The sequence below is a fragment of the Neophocaena asiaeorientalis genome, unplaced genomic scaffold (assembly GCF_003031525.2).
Source record: "Neophocaena asiaeorientalis asiaeorientalis breed wild unplaced genomic scaffold, Neophocaena_asiaeorientalis_V1.1 scaffold173, whole genome shotgun sequence".
Lineage (NCBI taxonomy): Eukaryota > Metazoa > Chordata > Mammalia > Artiodactyla > Phocoenidae > Neophocaena > Neophocaena asiaeorientalis.
Genome location: NW_020174289.1, coordinates 193,318 through 214,114, shown reverse-complemented (window position 1 = coordinate 214,114; position 20,797 = coordinate 193,318). Strand labels below are relative to the sequence as shown.

At 39.4% G+C, this 20,797-nt stretch overlaps 1 protein-coding gene across 1 annotated transcript; it reads left to right on the top strand.

Moving 5' to 3' along the window:
• The first annotated feature begins 1,239 nt into the window (after nt 1-1,239).
• On the top strand, nt 1,240-19,855 carry COQ2 (coenzyme Q2, polyprenyltransferase). Its single transcript, XM_024755901.1, has 7 exons — nt 1,240-1,573; nt 5,898-6,064; nt 10,279-10,400; nt 11,919-12,004; nt 13,635-13,768; nt 16,928-17,116; nt 19,182-19,855. Exons 1-7 carry the CDS (start codon nt 1,240-1,242, stop codon nt 19,344-19,346), a joined length of 1,197 nt encoding a protein of 398 aa, XP_024611669.1. The 3' UTR covers nt 19,347-19,855.
• The last annotated feature ends 942 nt before the right edge of the window (nt 19,856-20,797 follow it).

Below are 20,797 nucleotides of genomic sequence, written 5' to 3'. Positions count from 1 at the left end.
ATTTACATGGGGATCTTTTTTTTTTTTTTTTTTTTTGCGGTACGCGGGCTTCTCATTATGGTGGCTTCTCTTGTTGCGGAGCACAGGCTCTAGGCACGTAGGCTTCAGTAGTTGCAGCACACAGGCTCAGCAGTTGTGGCTCACGGGCTCTAGAGCACAGGCTCAGTAGTTCTGGCACACGGGCTTAGTTGCTCCACAGCACGTGGGATCTTCCTGGACCAGGGCTCAAACCTGTGTCCCCTGCATTAGCAGGCGGATTCCTAACGACTGCGCCACCAGGGAAGTCCCAATAAGCTGGACCTGTGATGGGCTTCTGAAGTGGGGGTCAGCGAGCTTACAGAACTGAGCCTGCAACCTCTGGGCTCTGATGCAAACTCCAGATAGATAGTGACAGAACTGAGTAAAGTTATAGGACACTCAGGGGTCGCAGAGTTTCTTGATGTGTGGAAAATCCACACGTCTGGTGTCACAAGCCAAGTAGTGTTGTAGTAGAATACTGAGAGCAAACGCGGACAGGAGGAAATGTGTGTTTTCCTTTACAAATATAAAACGAAATTTCCCAGGGCCTTGATCCCTCTGTCTACAACTGAACAGGCTGTGAGCTACTTTTGTAAATTTATTAAGGACCACCCCGTTGCCACCACCACGGGAGACAAGATATCACAGAATCACTGTTGAGGTTTTAAAGAAAGGTGCTGAAAGACTAACCCAATTCCCTAGAATACTAAAATTCAAATGAGAGACTTGCCCATAGTCAGTCAGTAAGTGATTAAATGGGATAATACATGTAAAGTGCCTGTAACCATGCCTGGCACAGAGCGCTATCCATTAGTTGGCTATGATTAACCCCTTCGATCAGATATTCTAGCTGCAGGCTCATAGCATCCCACACACTCGCTGCCTCTGGATTATACGAACTGCTTTGAATTGATAATCAAGTTTAAGGTTTTCACTTGTGTAATGCATGTCTGTTAACTCTGAGTACGATTTTAATGTACATTCTCGGATTTGGCCGCTTGGTGCCCTTTTAGCTTTAAAAAGGAAACACCGCAAATCAGTATTTTGGGTTCAGTAAGTTTTTCTCGGTGTTTTTTTTTTTTTTTTTTTCCTGTTACAACTGCTACGTATTTTGATAATAGGAACTCCTTTACCTGAAGAACTCCCTTACAGGTCAAGGTGACCGCGATCCTCCCCGTTTCACGTCACTCGAAAAGCTCCGACCAACCGGTCATCCTGCTGATGTCACTGCGCATGCCTGCCTGTGACAGGACGCTCGGGAATGACGTCAGGCCCCCGCGGGTCCGCGCTCTCCGGAGCGCCATGCTGGGCGCGTCAGGCACGGGGCTCGTGCGGGCCCTGCGGGCAGGGACGCAGGTGTGGCTGTGGGGCTCGCGCGGCCGCTCCCTCACCTTGCTGCACGCGGCCCGTGGGCTACACGCGGGAGATGGGCGGCCCTCAGCCGGGCGGGGTCCGCTCGAGCGGCGGCCGAGCCTGCCTGCGGCGGCGATCGTGAACTCGGCGCCCCGCCCTCTGCAACCCTACCTGCGCCTCATGAGGTTGGACAAGCCCATAGGTGAGTGTGGACGGACGCGGCGGTCCGCGGGCTGCGGGCGCAGTAGAAGTGAAGCCCGAAAGCCGGGGCTTGGCCGCCAGGTGCCGAATACCGTCAAGACACCCGAACAGGGCTATCTCCGAGGTAACCGGCCGGCTGTCAAGACTCTCTGAATCCTGAGCACGTGAGCTGGGCAAAAAATTCGCTCATTCCACAGTCCGTGTTTAAGTAGTGAATCGAGCAGAAATTCCGTATCCGTATCTCTGCATTTGCGCAGATTTACAGTGTGGAAACACTTCTACGTTCATTATGTTTCATCCTTCCCATAATCCCAGAGCAAGTAATTGAGACGATAAAGACGCTGAGGAAATTAAGGCTCTTTGGCAGAGCCAGACCAGACGATGCTGAATTTTTTTAGCTCTTTGCCCTGCACCATCCGTCACACAAAGATTTAATTCATTTGGATGCTGCAGGTACAGCATTTATGGACTACTTATCAGCTCACAGTCGCCTCCTAAGGGAGGATTTTGCTGAACTTCCTATTTAAATTCACCTTTCTCCTCAGTCTCTCTTTACCCTCCATTTTTCTTCATAGCATTCGCCACTAGCCGTATGCATTTATTGGTTGATACACTTCTCCAGTACAGTATAAGCTCCACTTATATGGGACTTTTATATCTAGTGTCTAGAACAGCCTAGCGGTAGTATTGAATGAATTAAGTCCTACAGCACTGCGTAGCCTTAGGGCTAGAAAGAGCTATGGAAACTTTGTACTTTCAAAGAATTCCCAGTCTAGTTTAAAAAGACAGAGTATTGTGTGAGTTGGAGAAGATTCGGTTAATAGTATTATGTATGTTAAGAAGATAGATACAAGCCTGCTTGCTTTGGTTCTAAATAAGGTGACTGCAGGATTTTTCAGACAACTTATGAATAGTACTATCAGAATTCATTCAGCGAACATTTTTTGAGCCCTTACTGTATGCCAGGAACAATAAATTGACAGTAGTAGAATTCCAGGTTCAATACTTATTTACTTAAATTCTTCTTTTGTGGGGTAATTTTATGTTTATTGTTTTATTTTGTTGAATTTTGATCTTGTTAAAAAGTGGGTTTCGTTGTTTTTCAGAAAGGATTACAACTTCCTACAACCATGTCACAAACTACATTATTTCAGGAGGTTTCAGCAGGTAGCACTCTTTCCACTAAATTGGTGGTATAACTGGTTTTACCACGTTTATGGCTGAAACTGCATTTATGTTTTCTTGAAGACAATGTGTAATTAGTGAATTAATCTTAGACTCAGTTTACACAAGCTCTTTGGTCTGCCTATCACCTCTCAGAATGCTTACTCACTTTATAATCTCCCAGAGAGTTTTTACTTTTTCTATAATAAGTGTATCTTTCTGAAACCTATTGTATCCTCCCACCTTTGCATCTTTCTTCATGGGAGAGAACAGAATGAAAGTGTCATAGGGGAGACCAAAAAATGTTGGTGAGAATCAGGAGGGCAAAAGAACAATAAGAACTCATGGGTGTTTAGAGCTTTAGGTATCCAGAGTGATAGCCTGGAGCCAAACTGCTTGGATTTGAATTCCAGCTCTGCCATGTTTTTGCCTGTGTGGCCTTGTCTCTATGCTTCAGTTTCTGTGTTTGTTAAATGGGTATAATAGAAGTTGTGCCTATCTCATAGGTTTGTTGTGAGAATCAAAACTATTGTAGGACAGCACCTGGCACAGAGTAAGCACTATGAATTTGTTATTGTTTTCATTATCACCATTATTAATATTGTCTTATAACAACTCTAAGAGGTAGGTGATGTTCTTTCCCCTCTTTTGTAGATGAGGAGCACTGAGGCTTCAAGTTTAATATACTTTAGTGTCTAATGTCACTTACTAGGAGCAGACATTAAACCTTCACTGCAGGAACCCTCCTCATCTATAGGGGTGCCCTGCAGATTCCTATCAGTGAATACAGTACCTAAAATGCAGACTTACAGCCAAGGAAATTTTGACACTGACACAAAATGCTATAGGTGGTTACACATCTTTCTCTTTAGAATTCTTTTTTAAATGGAGCCTTCATTTCTACTTGTACCAGGAAAATGCCTGTGAAGTAGTGATCTTTTTTTTTCTATCAGGGCAGGATCAGCTAGCTACTCCTCTGTCCCTCTGAGCTATACTGATAGGTCCAGGGAAAAGGAAGTGGTTAAACCCATTGTGTTTTAACCTCTTCGTGCATCTGTTTCCTCATCTGTAAAATAGGAAGAGTAATAGTGCCTACTTTATAAGGGTGTCTTTGAGGATTAAATGAGTTTGTATATATAAAGCATTTAGAACACTGCTTGACATTTCACAAACATTTAGAAAATGGCATTGTTGTTATTGTTTTAGATGGGACACACTGAATATGAGTCTGCCCAGGACAACCTGAATTCAGGTCTAGACTGGTCATTTCTGATTTTTAGCCTCTCCTTGCCTTGCCTTTTCTGTGTGTTTAAGCCCCTTTTGGAAAAGCCTTCCTGAGTTTTTCCTACTTCATCCCCCGTTAACTTGGGTGGCATTGTTTTATGCCTTTATAGCATCGTGTACTTTCCCTGTTGTTGAATTGATCTATTTCAGTGTTGTTTATTTAACCGTGTTTCTTCCTTTTGCTTTATAAGCTGTGTGAAGGCAGAAATCAGCCCTCACTTAGTCACCATTGTATTCCCAGTTCCTGGAACAACTCTGGTACAAAATATGTGCTTTATAAATATTTGCAAATGAATAAAGCTTAAATTTAATGAAGCTTAAACATAATCATAATGACTTTGTCATTTGACCATATTTGTACAGGATCTGATTTTTCTTTAGCCACATTTCCTATTTATTCCACTTTTTGAGGAGGAAGAAATTATCCTCTACCCTTCTAAGTTAGGTCTAAGAATTAAGTTGACATGAGACAGATTAATAGGAAAAAATCAAACAAAAATTTAATAGCATGTGTGGGTGAGAGAGACCCAGGAAGACTGAGTAACTCACCAAAATGGCCAAAATACCCTCACCTTAAATATCTTCAGCTAAAGACACAGCAGGATATTGGGGGTAGTGGTTTGGGACTTAAAAGGGGAGGAAGGTAATTCACTGGAGATAGAAAAGTAAATGTTTGGTAAATGGTCGTCTCTGGTCTCTAGGCCCTATCAAGTTTCCCCACCACACCTAGCCCATATTTTTGGCAGATATCTGATGATAGGTCTACTCTGGTAACATTCTTGAAAATGTTCTTGAATCTTCTGTTTCTTAAAAATAATTGGCCTAAATTAATCCTCATGCCAAAGGGACACATTTGTGGGTTGGCACTCTTATATTGCTAATATACACTCTTATATTACTAATAGGAAAGAAAAGCTCAGAATTTATCTAATAGGTACAATATCCAAACATTTGTTGAAAGATTTTCTTTTGAAAATAGGATATCTACTACAGGTCATGTGTGAAGGCTCCTATCCCTACAATTTATTTGGTTTTAGCTTAATTTCATCTAGTTTATGGGCTGAGTACCAAGAACTAATCCCATTTGTGCATGTAGTAGCAAAATATTTTTAAAAAAACAGTAGGTTAATCCTTCTTTCCCCCCCAAACCATTTTATTATATTGTATTAACAACAATAAAGAAAGTTTTATTAAAGTTTTTTGATGAGGTAATACATGAAGATGATACAAAATTTAAAAAGGTGTAAGGGTATAGAGTGAAAACTAAGTCTTCCACCCCTTTTTCCCAACCAACCAGTTTTCTTCCCCAAAGGCAACTCTCAGTATCAGTTTCTAATGTTTCCTTCCTGACATAGTTTATGAACATACATTCAAATGTATGTATTTGTTTTATATGTGTATGCATGTGCGTATACACACACACACACACACACACACACATGTATAGGAAAACTCTTCAGCTTACCCTCCATAGGAACTGGAACATTTGCAACCTCATCAGACATATATGACCATCCAGCTCCCCAGAGTATGTTGTCAGCCTTTGGGTTGTGCCAGTCTGCTAGGTGGAAAATGTTATCTCAATGTAATTTTCATGTGTATTTATCAAAGTTGAGTATCTTTTCATTGGTATAAGAGCCATTTGTATTTTCTATTATGTTTTTTGTCCATTTTTCGATCAGGCTTTTGATCTGTCTTCAGTTTCTGGGAACCCTATAGGGAGAATAGTCCTCTGTTATATGAGTTGCAAGCTTATTTTCCCAGTTTTGTCATGTGTTTTTGACTTTGTGTTCCTTACTTCTTTTGGATACAGCATTTCAAACAAATGAAAACAGCTAACTTAATTTGTACTTTTTTTGTCTTTTTATTTTGCTTAGGAACCTGGCTACTGTACCTGCCATGTACTTGGAGCATTGGTCTGGCAGCTGAACCAGGTTGTTTTCCAGATTGGTACATGTTATCCCTCTTTGGCACTGGAGCTGTTCTGATGCGTGGAGCAGGCTGTACTATTAATGACATGTGGGACCAGGACTACGATAAAAAGGTAGATTCGTCCCAGAAAGGAACAGAGAGGCTCCTCTCAATTCTGCAGAGTAAGATGGTGGCATCACTTTTGAATGCCACATAAAGCAACAGGATCATTTAGTGTCCTCACTGAAATCCAGCGTAAGAAGTGCCAGTATCAGTTGAATAGCTGGTGTTGCAAAGTGCGGTGTGCTTCCTTTCTCAACAGAGGAGCGGCCATGGGGGCAAGGTGTGTACATCATTTTTACAAAACGAATTAGAATTTGGAAGGCCAGAGAAAGGGTGTTGGGAGTGAAGGTGAAAATTCCATTCTGAACCTTTGGGTGTCTAAAAGAACTGTCATCCCTTCCTTTGAGATATATGTTGGAGCCATAACTATTTGTATGTAAATCAGATCTTAATTTAAATGAATCAAGCCAGCCCTATTAGCATTTGCTATAATTATTTCTTTTAAAAACATAATTTTTTTTTCTCCTTAGAAAAATAATACATGTTTATTCTGAAAAATTCAGACAGTACAAAAATAGAAAGGATAGAAAATGCAAGTCTTCCTTATCACCTCCCCCAAGCCCCCAGAAAAAACTTCATTTAAAGTTTGATACATCATATGTCTCTAGATTATTTTCTATGCATGTTCTAATGCATGTGTGTAATTATTTCTTTGTTCTTCAATAGACCATTATTTTCTCAAGGGAATGGTCTTTGTTTGCCTTTTATTCCAGCACCCATACTATAACAAGTATAAAATCATTAAATGCTTGAGTAAATAATCAAGTAAACGTTCAATTTATAAGAAATCCAGGGTGAATTATGTGAAGTAAATAATCATGTGACACTCACATAAAGTGAATAATCTTCCCTGGTTTGCCTTTCATATGTCTTAGTTTTCCTTAAACAAAGCACACCCATAATGATTTTTAGCTTATAGAACAGTGTCACATTAATAATTTTTAAATTCAAAAACATTTATTGAATACCTACTATCTGTGAGACACAGTGACAGGTTCTAGGATTGTGTGGGTGAAAGACAACATTGCTGACTTCAGTTTAGTAGCTATCAAGAGATGGTGTCCACAGGGCACTTACTGCAGACCACCTACCTTACCTTAGCATAACGCAGGGGGTTAGAGAGAAGTTTTGATGGGGTGAGGTGGGGTAAGGTGACTTTGGAACTATGACAGACTAAGATGGCAAAAAAAGCCTGGAAAGGAGGGTGAAGGTCACTCTAGGCAGAGGAAACAGCAGACACAGAGGCATGGCTGTGAGATAAAATGTATTATGCTTGACAACTGCAACTATGTGGTTTGTGTGTGGCTGGAGGGTAGGATAGTGGCAGAGTGGCAGGTGATGCATGTTAAGGAATCTCTATGTCTCGCTGACCATTGGGATGCTTTGATCTATGCTAGGAGATGCGTACTTTCTTATTTTGGGGGTTTGCACATCCTGGTCAGTTTTTCATCTGCATAACCATATGAATGAGGCTTCTGGCCAGTATCACTTCAAAATAACTATTGAACACATTTAGAGCAGCCTAATGTCAAAATCCTGGTTGTGACATTGTACTGTAAAGTTTTGCAAGATGTTACCCTTGGGGAAAACTAAATAAAGGATACATAGGATCTCTATATTTCTTATAATACAGAGATTTTTTTTAAAAAAATTACATGTGAATCTACAATTATCTCAAAAGAAGTTTAATTAAAAAATAACATAGAGCTTCCCTGGTGGCGCACTGGTTGAGAGTCCGCCTGCCGATGCAGGGGACGCAGGTTCGTGCCCCGGTCAGGGAGGATCCCGCATGCCATGGAGCGGCTGGGCCCGTGGGCCATAGCCGCTGAGCCTGCGCGTCTGGAGCCCGTGCTCCGCAACAGGAGAGGCCACAGCGGTGAGAGGCCCGCGTACCGCAAAAATAATAATAATAATAAAAAAAAATAACATAATCAAACCAACCAACATTTTCTACTTTTTTAATTAACGAAATAGAGCCATTTTAGTTTTGTCTTAAGTGATTTTTATACTCACTAGATAAAAGGGAACTGATTAGATATCTTACATCTCCCCCGTGCCATTTTTCTCTGATTAGAGGAATCTACAGTCTATGGTGACATACAACAAAGCACTTAAATGAGTTTTGTATAGCTATGGTTTTGCTAACATGAATTTTAAAATGTTATGAGCATCTCTTTTACAGAATGGGTTAAAAATCTTGGTCAAATTGTAATGCTTACCTTACATTTTCTTAAAGACAGTATGTTTATGGCTGAGGGTTTTGCTTAATATGTTAGATGACTAAGTAAATTGCTAATACATTAAATGGTAAGTGAATTGCTATTAGGTTATTTGGGTTAACTGTTTTGTTGAAGATGTATGTGATCTGCTAGTCATGCAATAAACTTTAGGTCCAATAAACATTGAAATAATATCAATGCACAGGTGTTAATGATTTGGTTTTTTAAGCTGTGAGCATTCTAGTTTCATAGAAGCCACATAGAATATGTTTTTTGATCATCATATTGCATCGTTTTTATTCTTTTGATGGAGTGCTTGTTTTTCACCTCTCGAGTTTAGCCAGGCAATTACCATTGTACTGGAGGGGCAGTGTAATTTTGTGGTTAGTACTGTGGTTGTTGGGACTGGACTGACTGTGCTACCTTAGTATCTGTGACCTTGGAAAGTTACTGGCCACTCTGCCTCAGTTTCCTAAAACTTAGAAATGGCAAGAACTTGTGAGTGGCTAAAAGAGAGTTGTTACAAGGATTCAATGATGTGATGCATATATAGCTCTTAGATTATTAGCATTCAAATACTGGCAGGAATAATCATAATATCCTAAATCAAATACAAGAACATAAATATTATTCCCACTTGAAGCTACAGGGACCAAATCAAGGATGAGATATCCAGTTCTGGCACTAAGCAAGATGAGTCATTACAGTTTTTGACAAACTGTTTTATTGCACAGTGAAGCATGCTATAAATTGGGTCAGCAAATTTCTTCTGTAAAGGACCAGATAGTAAATATTTTAGGCTTTGTGGGCCACACAGTCTTTGTTGCAACTACTGCACTCTGTTACAGCGTGAAAGCAGCCACATACAATATGTAAAAAAATGGGTGTGTCTCTTTCAATAAAATTTTATTTGTGGACACTGAAATTTGAATTTCTTATTTTCATGTGGCACAATACATTACTATTTCTTTGTTTATTTTCAACCACCAAAAAAAGTAAAAACCATTGTTAGCTCATGGTTCCAACCAAAAACAGACAGAAAGCTAGATTTGGCTCACAGGCCATAGTTTGCTAAACCCTTGCTATAAATCGTACAAAAATATGTTATATTAATTATAGTTAACATTTATTGCTTCAGGCATTGCATTCACTCTGTAAGGTACGTGCTATTATTACGGCTCCCTCTCTTTCTGTTTTTCCTTAAATAGGTAAATAACCTAAGCCTGAGGGAGGTCAAGTAACTTGCCAGAATTCACACAGCCAATAAGTGATGGAATTGAATTCAAATGCTAGGCTCTCTAATCCCAGATCCTGAGTTCTTAACTTCCAGCAATGCTGAAAATTTTGGTTATGCTCTTTATTTGTGGTTGAATTTAGAATAATCACATTTCATGATCTCTTGGAAGGAAAAGAACAATATATATTATTTGTTCACATAATTGCTCTACCTATATTCTTACAGTGAGTTTGCCCTTTATATATGGGTGCAGTTAATATAAGATTACAGCCCCATTCCTACATAGACTGGCAAAAGCACTCCCACTTTCAAATTCAGATAATCTGTCTTCTTTCTTCATGTCTGATATCTGATTGCAGTGCTTCCCATACTCAAAGCATTTACATGATATCAGCCTTATCTAACATGCTCTGCACTTTCCTCTTTCCTGAGAATTCTTATTATTTTTGTCCCTCTTTGCTCCATGGAAATTGAACATATACTTGCTAAGCTGGATAGGTAAATAGTTAGGTTATGAAGTTGCTTTGTTTTGTTTGTTTGGAGATGGGGATAGGAGATGGAAAGAAAGAGGAATGAATGGTGGGAATTTTTAGTTCTTTTCAATGCTATTTTAAATAGAAGTTTTGATTCATGGTAGTACTTCCAATGTTCACCTTTTATTCATATTTCTGCCTTAGTACGTACCATGGGCCAGTCTCTTGAGTAAATGTTTAAGTAAATGATTGAGCTATTCCCTGATGCTAAGGTATCTGTTTTTATGTTGTTAAGGTTAAAAGAACAGCAAGTCGCCCAATAGCTGCTGGAGACATTTCAACTTTTCAATCCTTTGTTTTTCTTGGGGGACAGCTGACCTTGGCACTGGGTGTTCTTCTGTGTCTGAATTACTACAGGTACAGTATATGTGTTTTTCATAATCATGTAAAAAATCTTTCCTTTGACATAGAAGTACATATAAAATAAAATAGAAATATCTGTATTACAAAGTTGTTTATTACCTAATCAAGCATCTGTAAAGTTAGCAATGTAAGTAAGTCACCATACAATGTAAAGTCAAGAATGCTTTCAGCCAAAGGAATGAAGAGATCAGTGTTTCGTTTATTCTGCTCCACCTCCAGTACTTGCACTATGTGTTCCCTAAAGGACTCAAGACACTTTTCCTAGGTTTTCTAGGTGCATGCGTGGGAGTGTGTGTATATACCCATTTGTATAATTTTATTTATCCTGGTAGTATCTCTGAAGCATTAGAGGCAGAAGTGATTATGCTTACTTTGCAAAAAGAGGAACTGGGTCTTTCCCAGAGTCGTATTCTTAATCAATGACAGAAGAAAAAAGAACTCGTTCTTATACTTCTTAAACAGAGACAAAATTAGACATTTGTGTACCAGATGGCTGCTCACATAGTGCTTCAATAAGACAAAAAAGAGGAGTTCAGCAAATAAGCATATTTTATAGAGACTAGACTTAATTGTATATCTTGTTCTGATAGCTTCAGTCAAGTGAAAACACTTTGAAAGGTTATTCCTGGAGGGGTAGTGTTAAGTGAGCTGTGAGCTTCCTAAAAACATCTTATCTGACTGTCATCCTTTCATAGGTACTTTGTGGCCTTATCCTCTTCTAGAGAAGTAACCCCTTGTGCATATAGGGAGGGATATCTTGACTCTAATTCTCTGTTAGGACATCTCAGTTTACTAGCTATCTTAATGTTTGAAAGCAAAATTTAGGCAGTAGCACATGGGGAGTATTATGTTGGATACTGGGGCCAGATGCCTTAGGTTTGCTTCCTGGCTCTGCTACTGACTAGCTGTATAACAATTGGCAAATTACTTTCTCTCTTTGACTTTAGTTTTTTCATCTGCAAAAAAACAAGTAGAATAAAACTACCTGCCTCATAAGGTTGTGGTGAAGGTTATAATGAGTTAACATATGTAGAGCAGTTAAAACAGTCCTAATACATGAAAGCAATATATGTGTTAGCTATTCTTATTTTGTTTCATTGTTTGTAACACTTAAGATATTTTCTAATCACCCTTTATGTTAATTAAAGTCCAGGAATAAATGTCTAGGAAGAGAATTTTACAAAAAATACAATTTAGATAAATCATTTCCTCATTAGTGTTGCTATTGTTGTCTTATTTACTGTTTTTTTTTTTTTGGCAATACGAGGGCCTCTCACTGTTGTGGCCTCTCCCGTTGTGGAGCACGGGCTCCGGACGCGCAGGCTCAGTGGCCATGGCTCACGGGCCCAGCCGCTCCGCGGCATGTGGGATCCTCCCGGACCAGGGCACGAACCCGTGTGCCCTGCATCGGCAGGCGGACTCTCAACCACTGCGCCACCAGGGAAGCTCCTTATTTACCGATTTTTAAGAGATGGTGATATTAATCTTTTTCATGTTTTTTCTTGATTTCAGTATAGCTCTTGGAGCAGCATCCCTACTTCTTGTCATCACCTACCCGCTAATGAAGAGAATTACATACTGGCCTCAATTAGCCTTGGGTGAGCTTGAAATAACTATAAGTATTTACTTCAATACCCTCAAGCTATACTTTTATATATAATACCAATCAATGCATGTGGTGTGTGTGTGTGTGTGTGTGTGTGTGTGTGTGTGTGAGATGTGGCAGAGATAAAATGTTAAGTCAGTCATGAAATTTTCCAAACCAGGAATAGATTTTCATGTTTTAATGGAGGGCAATTAGCCATTTTTATTGGCTAAAAAATCTTGGACATCTGCTAAGATTATCGTCATTATTATTTTCTGAAATGCTCTTAAAAATCTAGGTATGTCATGAAGAAAGAAAATTAGCCACCTTGACTTCACTGCTCTCTTTAGGTAGTTGATCTAGACGCCCTGAAGATTTTGGGGACTGGAATAGAAAGCACTCTGAGGCAGGAGAACAAGAGTTGAAGTGTGTGATAGCCTAGCTCCCTTTCTGGGAAGCCTTCCTTAAACTTACCAGAAGAAAGTTAGCCAGTCCCTCCTGGGCTCCCATAGCACTCTAATGTGACACTTACTCGTTTCAACAGCACTAATTCAACAGGAAGATATTGAGAGCCTACCCTCTCTTCCCATTAATAAATTGTAAACACCTAGAAGATAAAGCATTCTTTATATATGGATGGTGCAGCATCTAACATGGTGCTTGGCACATCACAGGTATTCAATAAATATTTGTTGGCAGATAGAGGAAGATAGGTAGGTAAGTCAAAACCTATTGCAAAAATATCTACTCCTAGACTTTTCTGTTCTATTCCTAGAATAGAGTATTAAGAAAACTAGTATTTTTACTTTAAATATTTATTGAAACCCTGACTTTTACTTTGTGCCAGGAATCACACCAGGTACTAGGAAAATAAACATGACTGAAACACATTCATCATCTTGAAGGAGCAAGTCCCTCAGATACCTCAAAGTCAGTGGGTCCCAAACATCTCAGAAACCCTTTTTCTCCTCCTCATTGCCTGTTTCCACTTAGAATCCCTCCTCCTCAGTTGATGAAGTACCTCTCCTCTGTGGTCCCACAGAGCATGCATGTCAATGTACCTGAGGGACTTGCAGGTGGAGATGTCTAGCAGGCAATTCAGTATCTAGTCTGAAGCTGAGGGAAGTAGTTAGGCTTACACATAGATATTTAGGAGTTGTCACCATGTGGAGTTTGTTTACAGTCCTCAGAGAGGGTGGACTTGAAGAACAAGTGTTCCTGTCTAACTCTTGTTTCTGTAACTTAAAGGGGAAATAGAGCAATAATGGAAAAAACACAGGAGTTTGACTCAGGTCTAAGTTCAAACTCTAGCATCTAATACTATTTATCATTGGTGCCAGTCGTCATACTAGGTAGGATAAATGTTGTTCTCATGAAACCTCCTATTTATCAGGGAGATATTATTCTTTCTGTTAGCTATGTTATTTTAATTGTTATTTAACCTTTCTGGTTCTGTTTTCCTTTTTTGTAAAATGTAGCTAATAACTACCACATGAGAGACTTGAGAAAATTTAAGGGAGAAAACAGCATACACAGAGCCTAATACATAGAAGCATTTAATACATGCTGATGCCTCTCTCCTTCCCTTTGGAATTCTAAAGTACATTTAGACTTTTCTCCTCTTTCTGTTTCACTAATTATAGGGTTGACTTTTAATTGGGGAGCATTACTTGGATGGTCTGCTGTCAAGGGCTCCTGTGATCCATCTGTTTGCCTTCCTCTTTATTTTTCTGGAATTATGTGGACTCTAATATACGATACTATCTATGCTCATCAGGTAAAGAAATATTCTTTTTCATAACTATGGCTTAACTGTTATCATTTTTTAAGAACTTTAAAAATAAGTACTAAATTAAAGGGAAAGATTTTTTTCTTTAGGCTTTTAAAAAAATTGAAGTAACATTATATGTGTCATGTGTACAGCATTATATTTCGACTTCTGTATACACTACAGCATACTCAGCATCAAAAGTTTAGTTTCCATCCATCACCATACCATTGACCCCCTTTACCCATTTTGCCCTCCCCCTTCCCCTTTCCCCTCTGGTTACCACTAATCTATTCTGTGTATCTATGTGTTAGTTTTATTTTGTTTGTTCGTTTATTTCTCTCTTTCTTTTAATATTCCACACATAAGTGAAATCATAGTGATATTTGTCTCTTTCTGTCTGACTTACTTTACTTAGCATAATACCCTCAAGATCCATCTATGTTGTTGCAGTTGGCAAGATTTTATCTTCTTATGGCCGAGTCGTATTCCACTGTATGTATATACCACACGTTTATCCATCCATCTGTTGATGGGCACTCACATTGTTTCCATATCTTGGCTTGGAAATAACACTGCAGTGAACATTGGGGTACATATATATCTTTTTGAATTAGTGTCTTTGTTTTCTTCAGGTAAATATCCAGAAGTGGAATAGCTGGACCATATGGTAGTTCTATTCTTAACTTTTTGAGGAATCTCCTTACTGTTTTTCCGTATTTATATTCCCACCAACAGTGCACAAGGGCTCCTCTTTCTCCACATTCTTGTCAACACTAGTTATATTCCTGTCTTTTAGATAGCCATTCTAACAAGCATGAGATGATATCTCATCATGGTTTTGGTTCGCATTTCCCTATTAATTAGTGATGTTGAACATCTTTTCACGTGCCTATTGGCCGTCTGTATGTCTTCCTTAGAAAATTTCTTCAGGGCATTGTCTGTTCATATCCTCTGCCCATTTTTTAATTGGGTTGTTTGTTTTTTGGTTGATGAGTTCTTTATATATTCTGGTTATTAACACCTTACTGGATATATGATTTGCCAGTATCTTCTCCCATGTGGTAGATTGTCTTTTCATTTTATTGATGGTTTCCTTTGCTGTGCAGAAGCTTTTTAGTTTGATGTAGGCTCATTTATTTATTTCTGCTTTTGTTTCCCTTACCTGCGGAGACATATCCAGAAAGATATTGCTAAGACTGATGTCAGGGAGTGTACTGCCTATGTTTTCTTCTGGGAATTTTGTGGTTTCAAGCCTTACATTCAAGTCTTTAATCCTTTCTTTTTTTTTTTGTGGTACACGGGCCTCTCACTGCTGTGGCCTCTCCCGTTGCAGAGCACAGGCTCCGGACGCGCAGGCCCAGCGGCCATGGCCCATGGGCCCAGCCGCTCCGTGGCACGTGGGATCCTCCCAGACCGGGGCACGAACCTGCGTCCCCTGCATCAGCAGGCGGACTCCCAACCACTGCGCCACCAGGGAAGCCCCTTTAATCCATTTTGAGTTAATTTTTATGTCTGGTATAAGATAGTGGTCTAGTTTCAGTTTTTGCATGTGGCTGTCCAGTTTTCCCAACACGATTTGTTGAAGAGACTGTCCTTTTTCCATTTTATGTTCTTTGCTCCTTTGTTGTAAATTAATTGTTCATATATGGGTGGGCTTATTTCTGGGCTCTCAATTCTGTTTCCAATGATCTGTGTGTGTCTGTTTTTCTGCCAATACCATGCTGTTTTGATAACAATAGCTTTGTAGTATAATTTGAAATCAGGAAGTATGATACCTCCAGCTTTGTTGTTTTTTCTCAAGATTGCTTTGGCTTTTCAGGGTCTTTTGTGGTTCCATACAAATTTTAGGATTTTTTTGTTCTATTCCTGTGAAAAATGTTGTTGGTATTTTGATAGGGATTGTATTGAATCTGTAGATTGCTTTAGGCAGTATGGATATTTTAATAATTTTAATTCTTCAAGTCCATGAGCATGGAATATCTTTCCATTTCTGTGTGTCTTCTTCATTTCTTTTAACAATGTCTCATAGTTTTCAGAGTACAGGTCTTTCACCTCCATGGTTAAATTTATTCCTAGGTATTTTGCTGTTGTTGTTGTGATTGTAAATGAGATTATTTTCTTAATTTCTCTCTCTTCGAGCTCACTATTAGTATATAGAAACACAACAGATTTTTGTATATTGATCTTGTACCCTACAGCTTTACTGTATGTGTTTATAATTTCTAATAGGTTTTTGGTGGCCACTTTAGGGTTTTCTGTATATAAAACCATGTCACCTGCAAATAGTGATTGTTTTTCTTCTTCCTTTACAATTTGGGTGTCTTTTATTTCTTTTTCTTGCCTAATTGCTCTAGCTGAGAATTCCAATACTATGTTGAAAGTGGCAACAGTGGGCATCCTCATCTTGTTTCTGATCTTAGAAGGACAGCTTTCAGTTTTTCACCATTGAGTATGTTTGCTTTGGGTTTGTCATATATGGCCTTTATTATGTTGAGGTACATTCCCTCTGTACCCACTTTGCATGCAGCCTCTGATGTCACATGACTGTGATTACAACATTATATGGAAATGCTTACAAATAAAGTTGCTGGAGGAGACCAGTCAGCCAGATGTGAGTGTATCATCAGGACCTAGCTCTACTTAAACAGGAAGGATTTGATGGGAGAGGCAAGGAATAAACTGAGCCAGAAGTGAAATCTGAATGGATGTGGTTAGGTGGCAAGTGAGCATTTTTCCACATGTGTGATTTTAGCAGATTGAAACTAAAATGTATAGGAAATTATTGAGATTTGAAAACTCTGAAGTAAAGAAGAGCTATGTGAAGAATTAGAGTCTGACTTCTAATTTATTAGTAAAAGTATAGTTGAAAGTCAGTATAGGGTCGTAAAAGTACGATGATATGTAGAAATAGGTCTGGAAGATAATTTTAGCAGTAACATTTAACTTTGATTTGGCCTGCACATTCATTTTTGATCAACTGTTTCTGAGTTACTGTCATGTTCTTTAAAAGACAATTTCTCCTGGAATTAGATGGTAGTGATGGTTGCACAACCTTGTGAATATACTAAAACCACTGAATTACATACTTCAAAATGGTAAACTTTATGATATGTGAATTAAATCTCAGTAAAATCCAGGCAGTTTCTTACTACTTTCTCATGTTAGGACAAGAGAGATGATGCTCTGATCGGGCTTAAGTCCACGGCACTGCTGTTCCGTGAAGATACCAAGCAGTGGCTCAGTGGCTTCACTGTGGCGATGCTGGGGGCACTGAGCCTGGTGGGAGTGAACATTGGTCAAACTGTGCCCTACTACACTGCTCTGGCTGCTGTAGGGGCCCATCTGGCTCACCAGGTTTGGTCTTTTCCATATCTTTCCCTCTTTTTTCTTTGGTGTAAATTATAAAAATTATTTAAACAGGGCTTCCCTGGTGGCGCAGTGGTTGAGAGTCCGCCTGCCGAGGCAGGGGACACGGGTTCGTGCCCCGGTCCAGGAAGATCCCACATGGCGCGGAGCAGCTGGGCCCATGAGCCATGGCCGCTGAGCCTGCGCGTCTGGAGCCTGCGCTCCGCAATGGGAGAGGCCCGCATACCGCAAAAAAAAAAAAAAACCACTCCCCCCCCAAAAAGAAAATTATTTAAACAAAATGCCCTCTGTGTTTACCAAGCAAGTTAATTCCTTAAACAACTACTTGGCTTGTACTGCCTTGAACTGCCCTTTCCCTGCCCCAGTATGTCATATAAGAAAGCTAGCTGTATTATTTTAGAGAAATAATATAAAGCTAAACCTAGATATTTTTTTTCCTTCTAATTTTCCTAGAATTATTTCTGATGTGTGTCTAGAGAAATTTGATCAATGTCTTAAGTTTGTGGGTTGAGTTGAATTACTCTGAAAGCAAACTGGTCAACACAACTGTATTGTTTAAATGTGGGCATCTATTGATGGTTAGCAAACTAATCATTCATATGTTTGAGTCACACTGGCACAGGGACCAAGGCAAGATAAGACACAAAATGGGAAGATGTCAGAGTTCTGCCTACACAGTAGGAAACTGCCAGGATGTTCACCCAGCACCTCAGCCCCACTTATTTATATGGCAGGTCTACATCACTGACTTCTGTAAAATGAATGAACTAAGTAGAATTTAATTAAATAGGTTGCTTGTAAATGGACTGTATTTTTGCATCAGTATTACTGTTATTTTCTTTGAACAAAATCGAGAAGATGTTAGTAAGCCTGTATTTAGATGATCTATTTTATACAGATCGGTGCATGTGTAAGCAGGACTTGCATAACATGGTATGAAGGAAACTAAAATCTGATGTCCATAAAGTAAACCACACACTACATCACCTTCATTGTTTTCCTCACCAGGAAAGCTAAAAGGTTTGAATTAGTGATTCTCCACATTTCACCATTTTCCTCTTCAGAATTTCTCAGCATCTCCTTTTGGTCATTACTCAGCTCCATGGGAGTTGTTATCATCAGTTGATTGTCTGGTTAGGATAATGGATGTTTCGCAATATTTAAGCGCCTGGATATTAGCAGAGGAAGGCAAAAATTATGGGGATAATCACAAATACAGGAAATATTTGGAACCCACTTTATATTCTGAATTGCCTTTGTGGTCCTCTGCCTAGTCCTTGATACAGTACTTTAAGATGGACATAGTCTTCTAGTATTTGGAGAAAGGAAATCATGATAATTTTAAGTCTGCAGGTCACATAATAAAGAATAGTTGAGGGCTTCCGATGCTTAAGTCCAGGGAAGCGTAAAATAGGGATATGAGACTTTCTCAATATATTTGCAGGACAACTGTGGAGAAAAGAGAGTATGTTTGGTTGCTACCTGCAGATCTAGGATTTTAGGTGCCCTTCTCTATGTGGGGATGGGAGGGAGATTTTAACATGTATGGGGGTATTTTGGGGTATCATAAATAGACTGGGGAGGGACCACTACAGGCATTTAGTGAGCGAGGGCCAGGTACATTAAATATCTCTTGATGCAGTAGACAGCCCTGCACGGTAGAGAGTTGTCCTGCCCAAATGTAACTTGTTCCTCTGTTGAGAAACATTACTCTGAAGAATAGAGCTAAACTGGAGGGTAAGAGTTATAGAGAGCAGATTTTAGATCAATCAGTTTAAGGAAGAACTTTCAAAATAGAATTAAAAATAGCATGCGTTGCCTCTCAAGAGTGTTCGTGCACCCGTCAAGTGCAAGTTTTTAGCTTAGATGATATCCATTGAGAGATATGGTAGATTTTTTCTGCGTTGGAAAACAATCTGGGGTACATTAAAAGCTTCCCATTGCTTAAAATTCTATAACAAAGTGCTGTTACCTTCTTCATATTGATGTGTTTATTTGCGATGCCTAGAAGTCCATACTGAGTTCTAACATGGCATGTATTCTTTTCTTATAGATTTACACTCTGGACATCCACAGACCTGAGGATTGTTGGGATAAATTCACCTCCAACCGAACAATAGGACTAATAATTTTTTTAGGAATTGTCCTTGGGAATTTGTGGAAAGAAAAGGAGACAGATAAAACAAAGAAAAAGATAGATAATAGACTAGAAAATTAGCAAATTAAGTTTATCTGGGGATTTTTAAAACAAACTTTTACAAAATACTCTCAGGTCTTATTACCACATAACTAGATTTGAGTAACAGTCTTACAATATGTTAATGAATTACAAACCAGTAGATGAAGTTGTAGAGCATTTTTGCCTGGATTTTAGTTTAACTATGTACTAGTCAAATTCTTCCCCATCACAGAAACCAGGAACTCTTCAGGATTTGCGATCACCTGGAGTATTTAAGTTATAATTCTCATCTGCAGTTACAGGAATTACATGAGTTTTGGCACTTTAGAAAAAAACTTGATGTGTGTCTCATCTAAATGACTGTCTTTGTAGGAAAATGGACTCTCTTTTTAGGGCAAAATAAAGGCTGCTACAGGAAGTTGAGGCTTATTGTTCTTTGAGTTGACTTTTACTTACTGCCAAAAGCTGTAATTCAGGAAACCGCTCTGTTTTTTATATTTTAGGAGAATTTAAATCAGTAAATAAAATTTTTACCTGTTGTACCTGTACATACTGCTGTTTGTTACCAACCCTGACATTTATTTGAGAGGTCTCTGTATACAACCACAGTGACCAGAATGGGCAGAGAGTCACTAATGATGATTTTAATTTCTATTTATTTATTTTTTATATCAGGTGATTGTAATTGATAGGATAGCGGTATATTGACTAGGTGTAGTAACTGTTTTTTCCTTACCCCCTTCAGAATATTCTCAACACAGCAGCCACAATGATTTTCTTAAAACCTCTAAAAGGTCATGTCATTCTTCTTCTCAGAACCCTCCAGGATCTTCCCAGGTCACTCAGTACAAGCTAAAAGTCTTGTCACCTGCTAGGCCCACCATGATCTGGCCTTGTCTGTGGCTCCTCCACCCACACCCCTCTGCAGCCCTGCTGGCCTCCGCACTGCGCCTCAACAGGCTGGACAGACTCAGCCGAGGGCCTTTACATGTACAATTTCCTTTGCCTACAGTGCTCTCCTTGAATTATGTCTTAGTCCTTCACTGCAGGTCTTTTCCTAAATGTCACCTTCTCAAAGAGGCTTTTTTTAGCCATTGTTTCTAAAATTTCATTTACAGGGGCTTCCCTGGTGGTACAGTGGTTAGGAATCCGCCTGCCAATGCAGGGGACACGGGTTCCAGCCCTGGTCCGGGAAGATCCCACATGCTGTGGGGCAACTAAACCCGTGCACCACAACTACTGAGCCTGCTCTCTAGAGCCCGCGAGCCACAACTACTGAAGCCCACGCGCCTAGAGCCCGTGCTCTACAACAAGAGAAGCCACCGCAATGAGAAGCCCGCACACCGTCACGAAGAGTAGCTCCCACTCGCCGCAACTAGAGAAAGCCCACGCGCAGCAACGAAGACCCAATGCAGCCCAAAATAAATAAATTTTTAAAAATAAATAAAATATATTGAGAAAATTCATTTACAGATACTACCTACACTACC

Bases quoted from the DNA above. Each gene is read 5' to 3' on its own strand.
- COQ2 (XM_024755901.1), top strand. From the start codon at position 1,240: ATGTCACTGCGCATGCCTGCCTGTGACAGGACGCTCGGGAATGACGTC. The intron at 10,401-11,918 runs GTACAGTATATG...TCTTGATTTCAG, and splicing joins CTGTGTCTGAATTACTACAG to TATAGCTCTTGGAGCAGCAT. The intron at 17,117-19,181 runs GTTTGGTCTTTT...CTTTTCTTATAG, and splicing joins GGGCCCATCTGGCTCACCAG to ATTTACACTCTGGACATCCA.